Source organism: Hoplias malabaricus, chromosome Y (assembly GCF_029633855.1).
Source record: "Hoplias malabaricus isolate fHopMal1 chromosome Y, fHopMal1.hap1, whole genome shotgun sequence".
NCBI lineage: Eukaryota > Metazoa > Chordata > Actinopteri > Characiformes > Erythrinidae > Hoplias > Hoplias malabaricus.
The window spans coordinates 25734357-25752686 of record NC_089820.1 but is presented as its reverse complement, the minus strand read 5'-3'; the positions used below and the strand labels follow the sequence as shown (position 1 = coordinate 25752686).

At 40.9% G+C, this 18330-nt stretch overlaps 2 protein-coding genes across 3 annotated transcripts in view; one reads left to right on the top strand and one right to left on the bottom strand.

Annotated features, from left to right (window-relative positions):
* The window catches only part of LOC136679147 (uncharacterized), a 46834-nt gene extending 41056 nt beyond the window's left edge, over positions 1–5778 (top strand). The window contains exon 4 of the mRNA XM_066657484.1: positions 5766–5778. The gene's annotated coding sequence lies outside the window, so the exon portion shown is untranslated. The remainder of the gene's footprint in view (positions 1–5765) is intronic.
* A 3424-nt stretch (positions 5779–9202) lies between these two features.
* Positions 9203–14903, bottom strand: LOC136679343 (uncharacterized). 2 transcript variants are annotated; one of them, XM_066657807.1, is made up of 6 exons: positions 14816–14903; positions 13090–13166; positions 10507–11731; positions 10303–10379; positions 9944–10020; positions 9203–9655 (listed from the first exon to the last, which is right to left on the bottom strand). In XM_066657807.1, exons 2-4 carry the CDS (start codon positions 13140–13142, stop codon positions 10344–10346), a joined length of 1314 nt encoding a protein of 437 aa, XP_066513904.1. In that variant the 5' UTR covers positions 13143–13166; positions 14816–14903; the 3' UTR covers positions 9203–9655; positions 9944–10020; positions 10303–10343. The 2 variants fall into 2 exon arrangements, with proteins under 2 accessions (XP_066513904.1, XP_066513903.1); XM_066657806.1 differs by lacking the exon at positions 14816–14903 and adding an exon at positions 14102–14167.
* Positions 14904–18330: the final 3427 nt, after the last annotated feature.

The window sequence follows — 18330 nt, the reverse complement described above, 5'->3', positions numbered from 1 at the left end:
GAATCTCTCGTCGTACCCGAGGCCCATCTGAAAGTCCCCAAAGCACTAGGACGTCAGGCGGGACATTGAACACGCTCCTTATGATGGCTTCAAAGATGACACTGGTAAAGTCACGTGTTCCACTGTGGGCCAATCTGTGCAGGACCTCAAGAGAGTGGACCATGCTCATTATCTGAGCATACACTTCTTCTCTGTATATAGGATTCGGCAGTACTGCTCAGTGTGTCCTCAAGAAAATGCATCACCGACTGCTCTGTGAGAGCAGATACACAAGATGTCGGGGGACTTCCCTTTGATTTCCGTCTGCTTCTGAATGACGTTCTTCAGGAAAGAAGTCCTCAAAGGAAAAGGCCTCTGGCATCTGCTCCACACTGGAAAGAGACACAGCTCTTGTGGAAAACAGACAGTCGTCTGCTTGTGGACACGGAGAAGGCACACACTCAAGGGACCTGCTGTTTGTGGCAGTGGAGTTCTCCATGTTGATGATGGTACTTCCTCGCTCTGACATTTGAGAAAGGGAGGAGGAGGACTCAGAAGAGGCCGGAGCTATTTTTCGGCTAAAAAGCCTCTTCATCCCTTTCATAGGAGAGCCAGACATTTTGGGTTCTGGTTCTACGCTGGAAGTGGAGGTGGAACTGGAGCTGTCCACCACGCTTTCCACTGTTGGCTGCTTAGCTCCTGACACCGGTGAAACAAACTCATATCAAGCTTCACACGGGCCGGAGCTGAGCTCTGAACCAGATGGGTTCTCCTCTCCCTGTGTGTCCTCACTGACATCACGTCTTTCATCCTCTGACTCCACTGCTGCATTGTCCACAGCGTCCTCACCCACTGGATCAACAGGACCATCACGAGGTGCCATTCTCTGGTCATTTCCCAGTGTGTTGAGAACACTCATGACCTCACTCGTGATGGCCAGGGCGAGGCGTTCGTTAAACTCCCTCCTGGACACCTCTGAGGTGTGGGATTCTGCCTGGTTTAAAACGAAGAGGACTCGTGGCAGAATCCTCTGCTGCAGGAGATCATCGTTGCTGGCCAGTGTCCCTTCTCTGGCCGTACTCCTACAAACATTCAATAATGCTTATTTAGTCATGAACGATATCGTACACTTTGTTGTCTACAATAGTACTTTCCTGCTGAAGAAACACAGCAATTGTTTCTATTTCATTTCCTTAAACCAGCTGTACACATTTCTCACACCTTAACACCAGTTTATGTTTCAAATCTCTGGAATAAATGTTTGAAGCAGGCAGTGTGTCTACTGCAGTGGTGGAAAATATCTTCTTACAGTTCTTAAAAAGTTACAGGGAGTAAAGGCTCAAATGTAGACTAATCCACAGTTCATTAATCATAAACACAACTCAAATACTCTGAGGAAACCCCATTTATCCAGATCATGTTTATGAACAGAGCCCAACTGTGTAAGTATAGAGCAGGGATAAATCATTATAATTCATCACGGTCCAGTTACAGAACATTCTCAAGCCAGGGTCCAGGACGTAATGTATAAGCTGCATGTGATCAGTGCTGTATCCTGTACATTAATGTAGCCTTGGAGTTGTAGCAACATTTTATGTCAAACCAAATTACATTTTCAATTAAATTTCAATAAAAGTCAACAAGATTTATAAATATTATAGATAACAAAGAAGAGTCACATCACTTCAGACACACACTCTGTTCAAAACTAAACAGCTCTTAGTGGTTTATCAGTTACAGGTCCAGGTCCAGATAGGACAGCGTCTGGGTCCGGATAAACTATAAACTGATAAACTATTAAGAGCTGTTTAATCACAGTCTGCCTATCAGTGACCCCTGGTGTAGAGGAGCTCAGGCTGTGTCACAAATAGCTCCTAACTAAAATGTGGGACACATGAAATGGAGGTAATGAATGTATTGGACAGTGATGATAAGAAATCACATTGCAACTGCTTCTAACACCATTCCTAACAGCACGCTAAACACCCATAAAATAAGTAAAATCACTTAAAGCAATGAAATAAATAAAAACTCACCTTCCAGTCTCCCCACAAACAGCGTTTGTAGGGTTTATCTTTTTGTCGGCCATGTTTAAGTTTTCACGTAGAGTTTACTGTAGAGAGATGGAAAGAGAATCAGTTTTATAAACTATTTCAACACCATTAAAGGGGACATACACCTCTTTTTAAACAAGTTAGAATAGGTCTGTGGACTACAAAACATGTTCATGAAGTTCTTTGCACAAAAGGAAATTTTGTAGATATCTCTTATGAAGCCTACTGTTCACTACAATGTTGTGAAGTTTCACAATGATTAACTGTAAAGGAGGTTAATGTGTGATTAGCTCGTGAAAACACAACTACATTATTACTGGTGTCTATCCATCTATTTATGTGTTTTATATTTTTGTATGTACATATGTGTAAACAACTGACTTGAGTTCAGCTAAAAATGTTTATACTTTTATTTTGTTAAATAAACTGCCACTATATTTTACATCGGTAAGAAATTGGTAAACGTATTAGCACCTGTTAACTTCATCATAATTGTTAACATATTCTTTCTTTATTTGTTTTCATGCACAGTGGGGACATTAATGTTTGTCTATGTTCATTAAATGTGAGAAAAAATGCGAGATGTTTTCACTTTTATCAATTTATTATAATTAGAATTTCAAAATTATGAAGAATATTCTGTGTAATGTCCATCGCAGCATCCACAGCCTTACCCCAAAAAACAAGCCATTGGCAACAGTGGCAAGGGGAAACTCCCTGTTAGAAAGAAACCTCAGAAGAAACCAGACTCTGAGGGGGAGCCCATCCTCCTTGAGCTGAAAAATAATCAAGTAAAAAAAATTTAATACCTGTTTACTTCAGTAAGATTGCTGACATATTTACACATATACAACAGTAGTATATAGCTTTTGCAGATCTGCAGGTTTGTGGTTGAATAACCTTTCATGGCATCATGGACCACCACTGGATTATTGGGACTATCGGTCTCCACAGATGAATCTAATGGTAAATCAGAAATACAGCCAAAATAAATACGTAGTTTTGATGCTAACTCAGCATTATTAACTAAATATACAAAAATTGAAAAGGCTTAACTTTGCATTCCTCAGAATTTTGTAATTTATCCTACACACACAAAGACAGAAACACACTGCAGTAGCAAACAGATCTATACAATTTAACATAATTTTTTAATTATTAAAACGTAAAAACCTGATGTAGGAAACCCAATGGTGTAAGTTAATTTACAAAGTAAAAGTTGTGGTTACTTACAGAATGTGATAATGTCATCATGACAGACATGTTAAAACAGTGCTACAGACTTAAAACAGCAGAGAAAATGTAAAAAAATGTCTAAGAGGCATTAACATAATATGATTACAATGTGACAAAAATGTTCTTTTACTTACTGTGAATAGAGGAGGACTGAGTCTGAACAAACCTCACGCAGTAAGCGAATGTAACCCGTGAGGTTTGGTGTCGTCTCTCTGGCGTGGGTGAGAGACAACTGAAGAGAGGCAGGAGGACCTAGAACACGCTGATGTTGTGTCCAGCTTCACCACCACAAGATGAACATCTCATTCTGGATGGCTTTTGTATCCAAGCTATTCTTGTGTCAACAATCTAAAAACACAAAGAAAGAAATGATAAGTATTAGTAAATTAAAAAGTAAATAAAAATCAGTATTAGAAATTCATAAGCCTTTCCTGTTGTTTTAAAAACAAATATAATTTTTTTACCGAATCAGTCAGCCGAGGAAAATTCTTCTCATTTGGACAGCGTCCACAAATCCCAAGCAGAGGCCAATGAATTTCTGATTTTGAGCACAGGACAATTCTGGCTCATTTCATTACTCAAAATCTTCAGGAGAATGTCCTTTAAAAAGGAACACTGTGCTGTTAAATTAAAAAATTACTTTGTCAACAATATCACTGTGATTGTGAGTTACTGTATGTTTCTACCTCTTCTGTGCTTTCTATGGGGAAGTCTTCTGTGGAAAAAGTAATTCCTCCTAATAATTAGAAAAACAACACAAATATTATATTACATTTATCTGATAATTATATGTCCAAATTTCTATTGTATTTCTCTAAAGTAAAACACCTTCTACAGGTCCACTGTCCTCTGTTACACTGGGTGTTCCTGGGTAAGGTGCACTGTAGTCGTGGTCAACTGTAAATATATATACACATGCTATACACAAGTTTTTAAAAGCAAACATCAAATGCCACGTTGACATAGAAGATATGACCAGTAGTGCCATGTTTCTCTCGACTCCTGTAAGGGTTTAAGGTCGGCAACATTTGACTTCTGACGTACTACGCATCCTGAGCTGTCCTCCAATGTAGCAACACCTTTCTCTGAAATGTGCTTCACCCAGAAAGGCCCTGTCCAATTGCTTTCCAAACACCCCCTTTACCTGCCTTCCTTCCTCTTATTGGCTCTCAGGGCTTCCTCTCCTTCCTGTATGTGAAAGGACCTAACATTTTTCCTCTTACGTGCCTCAAACTCTGACTTCTGCTTCTCCTGTGCCGGTCAGTGATGATTCTTTGAACCAGTCCAAAATCAAGGAATTTGTTCACTGCTGCAGTCTTCGTTTTCAGGGGCTCTGCAATTACCCACTTAGTGAACAGATCTGTCATCTTCAGGACAAAATAGTTCAATCATGTTTTGGGTCTTTGCAACATGGCGTGGACATCGAGGGCAGTGCCTCTGGACTGGCAGACTGGGGTGGTGGTTCCCCTTTTTAAAAAGGGGGATCGGAGAGTGTGTTCCAACTATAGGGGGATCACACTCCTCAGCCTCCCTGGTGAGGTCTATGTGGGGATACTGGAGAAGAGTGTCCGACTGATAGTTGAACCTCAGATCCAGGAGGAACAATGGGGATTCCGCCCCGGTCGTGGAACACAGGACCAGCTCCTTACCCTCGCTAGGTTTCCAGTCAGAGTTGGAGTCCGTCAGGGCTGCCCGTTGTCACTGGTTCTGTTCATAATTTTCATGGACAGAATTTCTCAGCGTAGCCAAGTGGCAGAGGGTGTCCAGTTTGGCGGTCTCAGGATTCCATGTCTGCTCTTTGTAGATGATGTGGTCTTGTTGGCTTCATCGAGCCGGGACCTCTTGCTGGATCAGTTTGCAGACGAGTGTGAAGCGGTAGGGATGAGGATCAGCACCTCCAAGTCCGAGTCCATGGGACTCAGTTGGAAAAGGGTGGAGTGCTCTCTCCAGGTTGGAAGTGAGATCCTGCCTCAAGTGGAGGAGTTTAAATACCTCGGGGTCTTGTTCACGAGTGAGGGAAAGATGGAGCGTGAGATTGACAGGCGGATCGGTGCAGCATCAGCAGTAATGCGGGCTCTGTATCGGTCCGTTGTGATGAAGAGAGAGCTGAGCAGAAAAGCAAAGCTCTCGATTTACCGTTCAATCTACGTCCCAACCCTCACCTATGGTCACAAGCTTTGGGTAGTGACCGAAAGAACGAGATCGTGGGTAAAAGCGGCTGAAATGAGTTGTTTTCTCCTCAGGGTGTCTGGACTCTCCCTCCGAGACAGGGTGAGAAGCTCGGACGTCCGGGACAGACTCGGAGTGGAGCCGCTGCTCCTCCATGTCGAGAGGAGCCAGTTGAGGTGGTTCGGGCGTCTGGTCTGGATGCCTCCTGGACGCCTTCCTGGTGAGGAATGGGGAGGAGGCCCCGGGGAACACCCAGAACACGCTGGAGAGACTACATGTCTCAACTGGCCTGGGTACGCCTCGGTATACCCCCGGTGGAGATGAAAGCGGTGGCTGGGGAGAGGGAGGTCTGGGTTTCTTTGCTCCGACTGCTTCCACCACGACCCGGTGGAAAATGAATGGATGGATGGAAATACAAATCTACGTCAGAGGTCCAGGAGAAGTAAATTCCCAGAGTGATCAAATGCAGCATTAAGCAATCACAGCACCCTCTTTGAACATCACATTTCCTGCCTTAAGCCCTAAGGTTTTACTTGAAGTGTGCACTTTGGTTACATTGTAGAATCACAAGCAAAAGGGGCACGTGTTTAAGTGTGAAAGGGTCTATCAATCAGAGGTTCAATGTATAGAAATGCAAATATTTCTGCATAAACAGACTGTTCTTTTATTAAATATTTATGTAAAATGTAAAAGTGCTTGCATTTAAGAACCTTTCAAACATCACAATTAAAATGTAATTATAATCAATCTTGAGTGTTATTTCAGAAGGGTTTTTTTTTTCTCTTAAGTTTGTTATGAACTGGCTTTCCATGACACTGTCTTGATCTGCCTGAAGTTTATAGTTTAAATCACTACAACAAGACAAACAGGCCATTTCCTGAATTTCTGCATTAGGAGCAGTAGAGCTGAGTGTGGGTTACACCCATGAAAATATTGCCAAATCCTGTCTGCCAAAGACAATTACATTGTACAACCCATGTTTATAAGTAATTTCTTCCGTTTTATTTGTATAAGCTCCATCTCTCAGTGCTGTTCAAATGAAAGTCAAATGTCCATATGTTTAAATATGTTCAAAAAGACAAAGGCTTTCATGGGGTGTCCTAATTTTCACACAACTGTATCCCCACAGCCATTACAAACAATGTCCACAGTGAACTTCATCTTCAGGATATCAAAAGTCTGTTATATTGTGTCTTTAGTGAGACTTTCAGATTTTTGAGACACTTTGAAAATAAAGAGATAATATCCGCGGAAGGAAGCTTTTTCCCCACGGTGTGGAAGTTGTGTTTGTATTTCGCCAGCTAGCGGCGACAGAATGAAACTACTGCAGCATTTAAGTTGAAAGAGAAAATCCTAATGAATCGATTGCTCATCCTTGGTGTCCTGGATGTGTATCTGAATCTTTTGTAACTCGTATTTTGGTGTCTGAATGTCGTCTACCGAATTTGAGCAACTTCAAAATATATTGTTTGAATTTTTTATCTGAATTTATTAACCTTTAATAATAACAGTGAAAATGTGTTCTTGAAAATTCACAAGTTCTATTCAAGAGCGGTTATATTCAGATGGATAATTTCAGTGCAAAAAAAAAATTCAGTGCTACAAATTCAAAGGTGATAACATTTCAAAGTCTGATGAGACAGATTTGTTTCCATAATTGACACCTTACACAAGCAGAGCAAGACACAAAAGGTCATTACTAAAGAGGCTGGCTGTTCACAGAGCTCTGTGTCCAAGCTCATTAATAGAGAGGCGAAGGGATGGAAAAGATGTGGTAGAGAAAAGTGTACAAACAATAGTGATAACTGCACCCTGGAGAGGATTCAAAAATGTGGGGGAGATTCACAAAAACTGGACTGCAGCTGCAGTGATTCAAGAGCCAGTGCGCACAGACGTATGTAAGACATGGGTTTCAGCGTCGCATTCCTTGTGTTGTGCCACTTTAGAACAAGAGACAGCGTCAGAAGCGTTTCGGCCCTGGGCTAAAGACAAAAAGGACTGGACTGCTGCTGAGTGGTCCACAGTTATGTTCTCTGATGAAAGTAAAATTTGCATTTCCTTTGAAAATCAAGGTCCCAGAGTTTGGAGGAAGAGAGGAGAGGCACAGAATCCACGTGTTTTCTGAGGTCCAATGTCAACGTAGCGGTCTACCAGGAAGTTTTAGAGCACTTCATGCTTCCTGCTGCTGACCAGCTTTATGGAGATGCAGGTTTCATTTTCCAACAAGACTTGACACCTGCACACAGTGCCAAAGCTACCAGTACCTGGTTTAAGGACCATGGTCTCCCTGTTCTTAATTGGTCAGCAAACTCCCCTGACCTTAACCCCATAGAAAAACTATGCCGTATTGTGAAGAGGAAGATGCAATACACCAGACCCAACAATGCAGAAGAGCTGAAGGCCACTATCAGAACAACCTGGGCTCTCATATAACACCTGAACAGTGCCACAGACTGATCGACTCCATGCCGCGCTGCATCGCTGCAGTAATTCAATTAAAAGGAGCCCCAACTAAGTACTGAGTGCTGTACACGCTCATACTTTTCATGTTCATATTTTTTAGTTGGCAGCGTTTCTAAAAATCATTTGAAATCCTTTGTATTGATCTTAAATAATATTCTAATTTTCTATATAATATTCTAAATATATTTCCACAGTAAAATTTCTTCATCTTCAGGATATTAATAGTCTGTCATATTCTATCTTCAGTGAGCCTTTCAGATTTTTGAGGCACAGAAAATTGAGATAATGTCCAATAAATTTAGCCAAATGTGCAATTTCTCCATATTCTCTCATGTCCAATGCTATCTTCACAGGGCCATTGCAAAAAATGTCCACAGTAAAATTTGTGTGTAGATTAATGTCTAAGACTTGCTTGACTTTGAAAGAAAATGTTTTTTGATAAAAGTTTGTTTCTCCACTGAGTAATAATTACATAAATGTACTGAAACCTTAATGTTTATAAGGTTTATATGGAGATTCAGTGACCAAAGCTATGAAGTAGCGCCCTCTAGAGTCTCAGAATTCGGTGTAACACCGGCATGCGTGATTCGGCCCGAGTGTGGGTCGATACAATTGTACTATCTGGGACATACTTTCTGCTCTTCATTCTAAGAATTTTATTTGCAGATTTATTTTTGCTTTTGTAAAACTTTTGACCCAGAATTCACTCGATACGTTAGAGCCATAATAGGTCATGGTACTTTTAATAATAAGTACTTTTACTTTGAATACTTAAGTACATTTGCAGGTAAATTCTTTTGTACTTTTACTCAAGTAGAGATCTACAACAAGGACTTCTACTTTTACCTTAAGTATCTGTACTTTTACTCAAATACATGGTTTGTGTACTTTGTCCTCCACTGTATAAAATAAACATTATTATACACCTGGCGATTAAAAATGAAGGTATGATTTCAAATAAAGTCATTTAGTACGTTATAAAACGATCAACCATAACATTAAAACCACTGAGATGGTGACTGGAGATGGTTACCAAACCTGATTGAGATAAAGTGTGCTTCAGTACGACCCTCCAGAACTGTTCCTCTCCACTGTGTATTTGCAAACTGGTTTTAATGTTATGGGGATTGATCTTATAATTTGATTTAAATATAAATCATCTAAATGTTTTATTAACTTAATTATATTAAAATGTGATGTATAGATGTCATTTACCCCCTCACTGTTTAGTTATAATGCAGTCTTCATGTAAAATGTCTCTGTCTCAGGAAAAAATGTCTCAAACAAAGTATTTACTTCTATTTTTTTGTTTTATTTCAGATCAGTTTCATGAAGTTGCTCAGACAGATCCACTCAGCTGTAATCAATCCTAACTTCTGTAGATCTGGAGCATTCTGAATGTCGAGGCTGTACCAGTCCTCGCATTTATTCTTCATCTGTAACTTCATCCTCACCAGGGCCGTGGTGGGTCCGAAACTGACTCACTTCAGTGGACGGTGTCACAGCCAATCCACCTACCAGCATGTGTTTGGATTGTGGGAGGAAACCGGAGCACCCGGAGAAAACCCACGCAGACACGGGGAGAACACAGCAAACTCCCCACAGACAGTGACCAGAGGCAGGGACTGAACCCACCACCCACCCACTGGAGCTGTGTGGCAGCAACACTACCTGCAGTGCCACCGTGCCGCCCAGTCTTACCACCTTACCACCGTAACAGTCCTCCCTCGCGTCCTGCGCCTCCTCAGCCACCGCTAAAGAAATAAAAATCACAACTATTAACCAACTGACCACTAGAGAGAACAGCACAGTGTAGAACTGATATCTGAGATGCCGCTGGGTTTATTTAAAAGCCAGCAGGACTCAGAGGTCCTTGTTTTACTCAGTTAAACTTCAATCACCCAACAGCCAAATTATCTTCAAGTGATTTACTTTTTAAAACTTGCCTGACTTAAACAAACCACATTAAATTCATCCTTCGCTTTCTAGTTATAATCTAATAGTGACCTGCACTGTCAAGTAAATACAAACATCTCACATACCTTTAGGTTTAGTACTGCATCTGTTCCCACGGAGTCCTCCGTCACGTCCTGTGCCTCCTCAGCCTCCCCAGCCACCGCTAAAGAAATTAAAATCACAACTATTAACCAACTGACCACTAGAGAGAACAGCACAGTGTAGAACTGATATCTGAGATGCCGCTGGGTTTATTTAAAAGCCAGCAGGACTCAGAGGTCCTTATTTTACTCAGTTAAACTTCAATCACCCAAATTATCTTCAAGTGATTTACTTTTTAAAACTTGCCTGACTTTAACAAACCTCATTAACTTCATCCTTCGCTTTCTAGTTATAATCTAATAGTGACCTGCACTGTCAGTAAATACAAAGTAATCTCACATACCTTCAGGTTTACTACTGCATCTGTTCCCATGGAGTCCTCCGTCACGTCCTGTGCCTCCTCAGCCTCCCCAGCCACCGCTAACGAAATTAAAACCACAACTATTTACCAACTGATCACTAGAGAGAACAGCACAGTGTAGCATCTGAGATGTTGATGGGTTTATCTAAAAGCTGCACTATGAGTAAATACAAAGATCTCACATACCCTCAGGCTGAATGAGAACCTCGGGAACCGGAAGGGACAGCAGAGCCTCGTTCTCCAATTCTCTCTGGCCCGAGGGAGCTCGTCTTGAGCTTCAACCACCGGCTGGCGATCCCATTCAGGTGGAATCTCTTGCCGTACCCGAGGCCCATCTGGAAGTCCCCAAAGCACTAGGACGTCTGGCGGGACATTGAACACGCTCCTTATTATGGCTTCCAAGATGACTCTGGCAAAGTCACGTGTTCCACTGTGGGCCAATCTGTGCAGGACCTCAAGAGAGTGGACCATGCTCATTATCTGAGCATACACTTCTTCTGCGGTCGCCGTCTGTCCTCTGTATATAGGATTCGGCAGCACCGCTCTCAGTGTGTCCTCAAGAAAATGCATCACCGACTGCTCTGTGAAAGGCTGCGTGAGCAGATACTCAAGATGTCGGGGGATTTCCCTTTGATTTCCGTCTGCTTCTGAATGACGTTCTTCAGGAAAGAAGTCCTCAAAGGGAAAGGCCTCTGGCATCTGCTCCACACTGGAAAGAGACACAGCTCTTCTGGAAAACAGAGAGCCGTCTACTTGTGGACACGGAGAGGGCACACACTCAAGGGACCTGCTGTTTGTGGCAGTGGAGTTCTCCATATTGATGATGGTGCTTCCTCGCTCTGATATTTGAGAAAGGGAAGAGGAAGACTCAGAAGAGGCCGGAGCTATTTTTCGGCTAAAGAGCCTCTTCATCCTCTTCATGGGAGAGCCAGACATTGTGGGTTCTGGTTCTGTGCTGGAAGTGGAGGTGTAGCTGGAGGTGGAACTGGAGCTGTCCACCACGCTTTCCACTGTTGGCTGCTTAGCTCCTGACACCGGTGAAACAAACTCATACCAAGCTTCACACGGGCCGGAGCTGAGCTCTGAACCAGATGGGTTCTCCTCTCCCTGTGTGTCCTCACTGACATCACGTCCTTCATCCTCTTCCTCCACTGCTGCATTGTCCACAGCGTCCTCGCCCACGGGATCAACAGGACCATCACGAGGTGCCATTCTCTGGTCATTTCCCAGTGTGTTGAGAACACTCATGACCTCACTCGTGATGGCCAGGGCGAGGCGTTCGTTAAACTCCCTCCTGGACACCTCTGAGGTGTGGGATTCTGCCTGGTTTAAAACGAAGAGGACTCGTGGCAGAATCCTCTGCTGCAGAAGATCATCGTTGCTGGCCAGTGTCCCTTCTCTGGCCGTACTCCTACAAACATTCAATAATGCTTATTTAGTCATGAACGATATCGTACACTTTGTTGTCTACAATAGTACTTTCCTGCTGAAGAAACACAGCAATTGTTTCTATTTCATTTCCTTAAACCAGCTGTACACATTTCTCACACCTTAACACCAGTTTATGTTTCAAATCTCTGGAATAATTGTTTGAAGCAGGCAGTGTGTCTACTGCAGTGGTGGAAAATATCTTCTTACAGTTCTTAAAGTTACAGGGAGTAAAGGCTCAAATGTAGACTAATCCACAGTTCATTAATCATAAACACAACTCAAATACTCTGAGGAAACCCCATTTATCCAGATCATGTTTATGAACAGAGCCCAACTGTGTAAGTATAGAGCAGGGATAAATCATTATAATTCATCACGGTCCAGTTACAGAACATTCTCAAGCTAGGGTCCGGGACGTAATGTATAAGCTGCATGTGATCAGTGCTGTATCCTGTACATTAATGTAGCCTTGGAGTTGTAGCAACATTTTATGTCGTTAACAACTGAATGTCAAACCAAATTACATTTTCAATTAAATTTCAATAAAATTCAACAAGATTTATAAATATTATAGACAACAAATGCTCTAAATAAAATGTCATTTTCTTATTTCAAGTAAAATTTACAAATAAAACAATGATTTTGAGGGAAACAAATGTCTTGTAGATGCAGTGGACTTTACTGCTTTTCAATAACCAGCAGAATTGGCTCTTTATGCTGAAGGGCAGGACTTTATCCGTAAACAGAATCCATGTTCAGCGTTATGAAAACAATCCAAGCGGTTTATTGCTGGCCCCAGGACAGTGGCGTCTGGACCCTGCCTTGTGTGTGTCACTCAGTGGAGTCACATCACTCATCATAATGCACAGATCTGATTGGCTGATGAGTCTCACGTGTGATATGCAGAAACACATGTGATTAGTCTGAGTTTCCTGGAGCGCTAAACCTGAACCGTAACGACTAGAAGAGTCACACCACTTCAGACACACACTCTGTTCAAAACTAAACAGCTCTTAGTGGTTTATCAGTTACAGGTCCAGGTCCAGATAGGACAGCGTCTGGGTCCGGATAAACTATAAACTGATAAACTATTAAGAGCTGTTTAACCACAGTCCTCCTATCGGTGACCCCTGGTGTAGAGGAGCTCAGGCTGTGTCACAAATAGCTCCTAACTAAAATGTGGGACACATATGAAATGTAGGTAATGAATGTATTGGACAGTGATGATAAGAAATCACATTACAACTGCTTCTAACACCATTCCTAACAGCACGCTTGAAACACCCATAAAATAAGTAAAATAACTTAAAGCAATGAAATAAATAAATAATAACTCACCTTCCAGTCTCCTCACAAACAGCGTTTGTAGGATTTATCTTTTTGTTTGCCATGTTTTAGTTTTCACGTAGAATTTACTGTAGAGAGATGGAAAGAGAATCACAGTTTTATAAACAATTTCAACACCATTAAAGGGGACATACACCTCTTTTTAAACAAGTTAGAATAGGTCTACAGGTTTGCCCAAAAGCTAGCCATGCTCCACCCATCCCATGTTTACGCAGGTGAGTGGTGGTGCCAGGGTGGTTCTAGGCAAATTTCCTCATTGTGACATCACAATAAGGTAACCATCCAAACAGCTCGTAGAAGCATATGACTCCTGACACCAGAGACACCAACTAACTCACAGAGTGCAGATGGATGTTTTTTTAATCACAGTGGGAGTGTTTACAGGAGCAGTACAGGACCAAGCGGAAAAACCAACGTAAAAACCGAGTTTTACATAATATGTCCCCTTTAAGTCTTCAGCTCTACCTCACTGTAATCACAGACATCTTAAGTTCTGAAACGAGTATAAGACAGGGACGTGGAGAACGAATGACCGAAAAGAAGTGTTATGAACAAAGTATAGAAACTCTAATAATACAGAGGAAATCCACTGTTTTCCTGTTATTAAAATTATATCAAAACAGAAAACCTGTAGGAATTTAATCTTGTCGTCCAATGACTATCAAAATAATTGTTCATTTATTTTTAAAATGTTGTGGACTTGGTCTCAAAATCTTATATGGATTTATTTACTTTAACAAATTACCCAAAGAACAAAAATTGAGAGATTTTTGAGATTAATTTCACAATATTTTAAAAAATAAATGCATAATTATTTTGATAGTCATTGAATGACAGGGTTAAATTCGTAGTTTTTCCCACAGATATGTGCGTGTTTATATAAATAAATACATACACGTAGTGCTGCTATATATGTGACACATTATGCTATCCCTGGTATGAGTTATATACGCGAAGAAGAAAAAGTGACTGAATCAGAGAAACAGACAAAATGGAGATCTACCTCTCGTTGAACACACACAGCTCTCTAACTGAACGATGTGGAACGTCGCGCTCTTTTATAGGGGAGTGTGGGAGGGGGCGGGGCCTACATGTGTGTGATGTCAGCTCTAAAGTTCAGGAATGTTCCGGAAAGTTTCAGGCTGCAATAATGTGTGTTCACGTTATATTTATTTATTTACTTATTTATTTAAACAGATGCTTTTATATTTTTATTAAATTAACCCTAAGCGTAACCATTTTCTTTGGTAATTCTCTTCCTGTAATATTTGTTTTTTTTAAACAACTTTTTTTTCCTGTATAAACATTTAACTTAATACAAAATGTGAGAAGTCCGTAAAACACAAACCAGAATTAATACAGACTTGATCAGAGCATCGCTAGGATCCAGACATTGATGTAAAAAGCGCTTATATTTCATATTTTATATGGTGTAGCTGATAAAACGTGCTGTAAGTGAGTGATATAATTCAGTCCCCTGTTCCGGCTTTAATGAGTGAACGGCCTGTTTTCTTCTAAAGTTAATGTTAAACAGAAAAACAGCGCAGATGTAACTGGATTAACTCGTCAGAGTCAGTAACGGTCGAGTGTGTGTCCGTGTATTTGTGCCGTTATAGGGACAGAAGTGTCGAATTTCGTTTTTTTAAGAGCAGAAAGTTAAAGGCTCGTGTGACACAGAAACGTTTCCAAATACGAAGAAGAGACTATAATAAATTACCTTAACAACTTTCAATACATTTGTTTTCGAGGCTCCAGTAAAACACTGATGTGGAGCGGAGCTCGGCTGAAAGTAATGTAAGAACAAGAAAGTGCGCGCGGCGAAGTGAACACTTGATCCCTGCGCGCCCTTGTTGCGCACCTAAAACAACGTCATCATACGTCATCGAAGTGCGCACTTCAAGAAAGGAATTAGGGCTTTTTGTTACAATTGGGACAGCGAGGAGACTGTGGACGAAAAATCCCGGACTGGAGGCATTTTTTAGGTTCCGAAAATAGGACATGTCCGGCGAAAAGAGGACGTCTGGTCACCCTACTCACAGCCGTCCAGGCCCAGGAGCTGTGTGGCAGTGCTACACCTGCTGCACCACTGTGTTGCTCTGAGGAAAGCACAAATATACATTAAAACTATTCTACGTGTGTAAAAGTAATTCGTTTCTAACTACCTCTGATGACTACATGGCTTTTATTTCATATTCATCTCTGTCTGGAGGTTTTATGTGGCATTTCTGGGTCTTCATGAAGAAAGGTGCAGCACTTTCCTTTATTTAATTAAAACATGATGAAAGGTAATGTTTCCTTGGTATTGATTGAGTTCTTCAACTGTCTGAATTTCAGATTTTGGTTGCACCTCACTTGCAGCAGCACTAGGCATTATTTCTAATTTTAAACTTCAACTTCAAAATCATTGGCATGCTCCAAAGACCCGTAATAAACAAAACTGAGCCTCTATTGCTACTGCTCCAGGATCAGCACTGCAGAAACTGCAATATGCTGCCTTTGGGTAAAATAAACACCTCACCTCCATCCCTCCCTTCCTCGGTTTCAAAGCAGTCATGTAAATGTGTACACTCTGTACTACAACTGTAGGGGAGCCCAGGAGCAAAAAACTAAACCTTAGTGTTCCTTTATAAGTTGTTTGGATCAAGGAGGGAGGGGGAGTTGAATCACCTTTTTTTCAGAGGAGCATCAGAAGTTGTTTACATTTATAAAATCAAAGGGTAATTCATAATAATGGGTTAAACTACTTCTAATAATAATAATAAAAAAATATAGCCGCAAGCGGCAATTAACGGGGTTCTCACTTAACAGGCCTGTTTGGAAGCAATAGGCCTACATCGCTGACATGCTACCTTTTAAAAGCATTTCTATAAGTAGAATCTGAAATTTGAACCCATTTGAGCAAAGTATGAAGGAGTTAGAGATGTTCAAGTAAAATCTGTGATTAGCTGAAGAGGTTCATTTGCATATGGCGGCCATGATGAATCAAAATGTCAATTCATTCTATAATTACCTTGGGTCAGACTCGTGAATGTTTTGGCACCAAGCTCAAGGGAGTTGGTCAAAAATTCACAGACTTATTGACAAAAGTATGTTTTGCAAATTATGCAAATTAGCTCGAAATCTAAGTGGGCTTTATGGTCCAACAGCAAATTAGTTTATCTTAAGCCAAGGAATAAGGGATAAAAAAGATTTCGTCTTTAGGCCTTACGGTGTAAGAGATATAGACCGCAATGCTTTTCCCTTTGCTATAGCGCCACCATCTGGCCAAAGAATGTCATTTTCCTTGGCTGAGTCATTTTACACCTGCTGGACCTTGCTGCCAAGGGAGGTGTTTCTGGGCCTTATGGTCTTTGCTCCACATTGCATTTTGCATAATGTCTCAGAGCCACTTTAGTTCAACAGCACAATGTATAGTCTTAGACTGCCATCTGCTGGTGACAAATGACTACTTTCCCATATTTTTAGATCAGCCATGAAAGCACATACAGAAAGATTTAAGCATGTACTCCTATGTGGATATTTACTTAACATGGACATGTATGGTATAAACTGAATCCTAAGGGTCTGAACTTTAATACTTATCAAAAAAGTGTTGCACTTTTATTACTATGTAGCTTACAGGCCACCCCCAATAACAGAGATCTAGCATGTATTCCTCAAGTCAAATATAAGCTATATGTGTACACTAATATACACCTATAACTCAAAAATGCTTTCCCCAAAAATTTTAAAACATCACATACTTGATCAGACTGAAGAGCAGATGTCATAATTAAAATGGTGTTCCACTGCAATCCTAGATGGCGCTATAACATAAAAAAGCCAATTTAATCAGTTTTTGTCGAATTGTAGCGCCCCCTTTTGGTAAATTTTGATCATATTGTACGTACGTCTTCAGGACAAGATCAAACATAGGTCTGTCACGTTTGGTCTTGATTGGACTTAATTTGTTTGAGTTATAGCTAAAAGAATGTTTAAAGCTCCACACAATTCAATTAATTGTTTTATTACAACAAAAGTTTGTCCAAATGTTGAACTTTTTTTGATAATTATTTACCTTCAGACTCTGCAGATTCCAACAAGGTCAACTATTTGGGAATATCGCAAAATTCCACGGACTAGTTCGAAAAGGTTCAATTTTGAACATTTGGAAACTGAGAAAAAGCAAAGCATTTTTTGACAACACTTGCAATTACAAAGTTGTTAGGCCCTCTGCAGAGTATAAAAAGAAGCAAACTGCGTGTCAATATGCTTAATTTTCACAGAGATATATAATATTTTCTTGATATAGCGCCCCCTAGTGACTATCGTTATGACAATTTTTCTGCTCTTAGGAAGGCCTACCAGGGACATACCAGTCAAATCCCATGATCACAATCACAATCACAATTTTGCTTGAATCGAGTTGTCCTTAATTTTCCCTCTACAGCCTTGCCCATAGAAGCAGCATGCCAAGCGGCGGTCCGATCCACCTTACGGATGCTGAGATATAAACTTGAAGCATTTACAGCGCCCCCTATATGAATATTGGCTTCTCCTTTGACGTGCTACCTCAGAATCATTTCTGGAAGTTGAATATGAAATGTAAACACACTTGAGTACAGCATGAATTTGTTATAGATTTTTAAGTAAAACATAAAATAAGCCGAAAAGGTTCATTTGCATATGGCGGCCATCTTGAATCGAAATTTCAAAGTTTTTTTGATAATTATTAAGCTACAGGCTCCGGCGAACATTTTGACACCAAGCTCAAGAAAATTGGACAAAAATCCACGGAGGAGTACACAAAAGTAGGTTTTGCAAATTATGCAAAATAGCAAAAAATCTAAGTAGGCGGAGCTTAGTGGTTGTATGTACCTTTTTGATTTGGCAGGACCCAAGGAATCAAGGAAAAAAAAGATTTTGTCTCTACGCCACACCGGGTGGAAGATCTTTTAATGAAAGCGTTTTCCTTCGCTGTAGCACCCCCTTGAGGCCAATTGGGCTGATATTTTGCGCCTGAGTAGCGAGACCGACTACTACCTATTGACCAAGTCTCAAGTCTCTAGGCCTTACGGTTTGGGCTGTGCGATTCGTTTTATGGCAGAAAAAGAAAAAGAATAATAATAACAAATTAAAATCAGAACAAACACAATAGGGTTTCAAGCACTTCGTGCTCGAACCCCTAAATAAAGATAAGTTGCAAGCCTGTTCTCAGTGGTGTTTAAGGGTTGTGCAAATGCAGAAAAATGT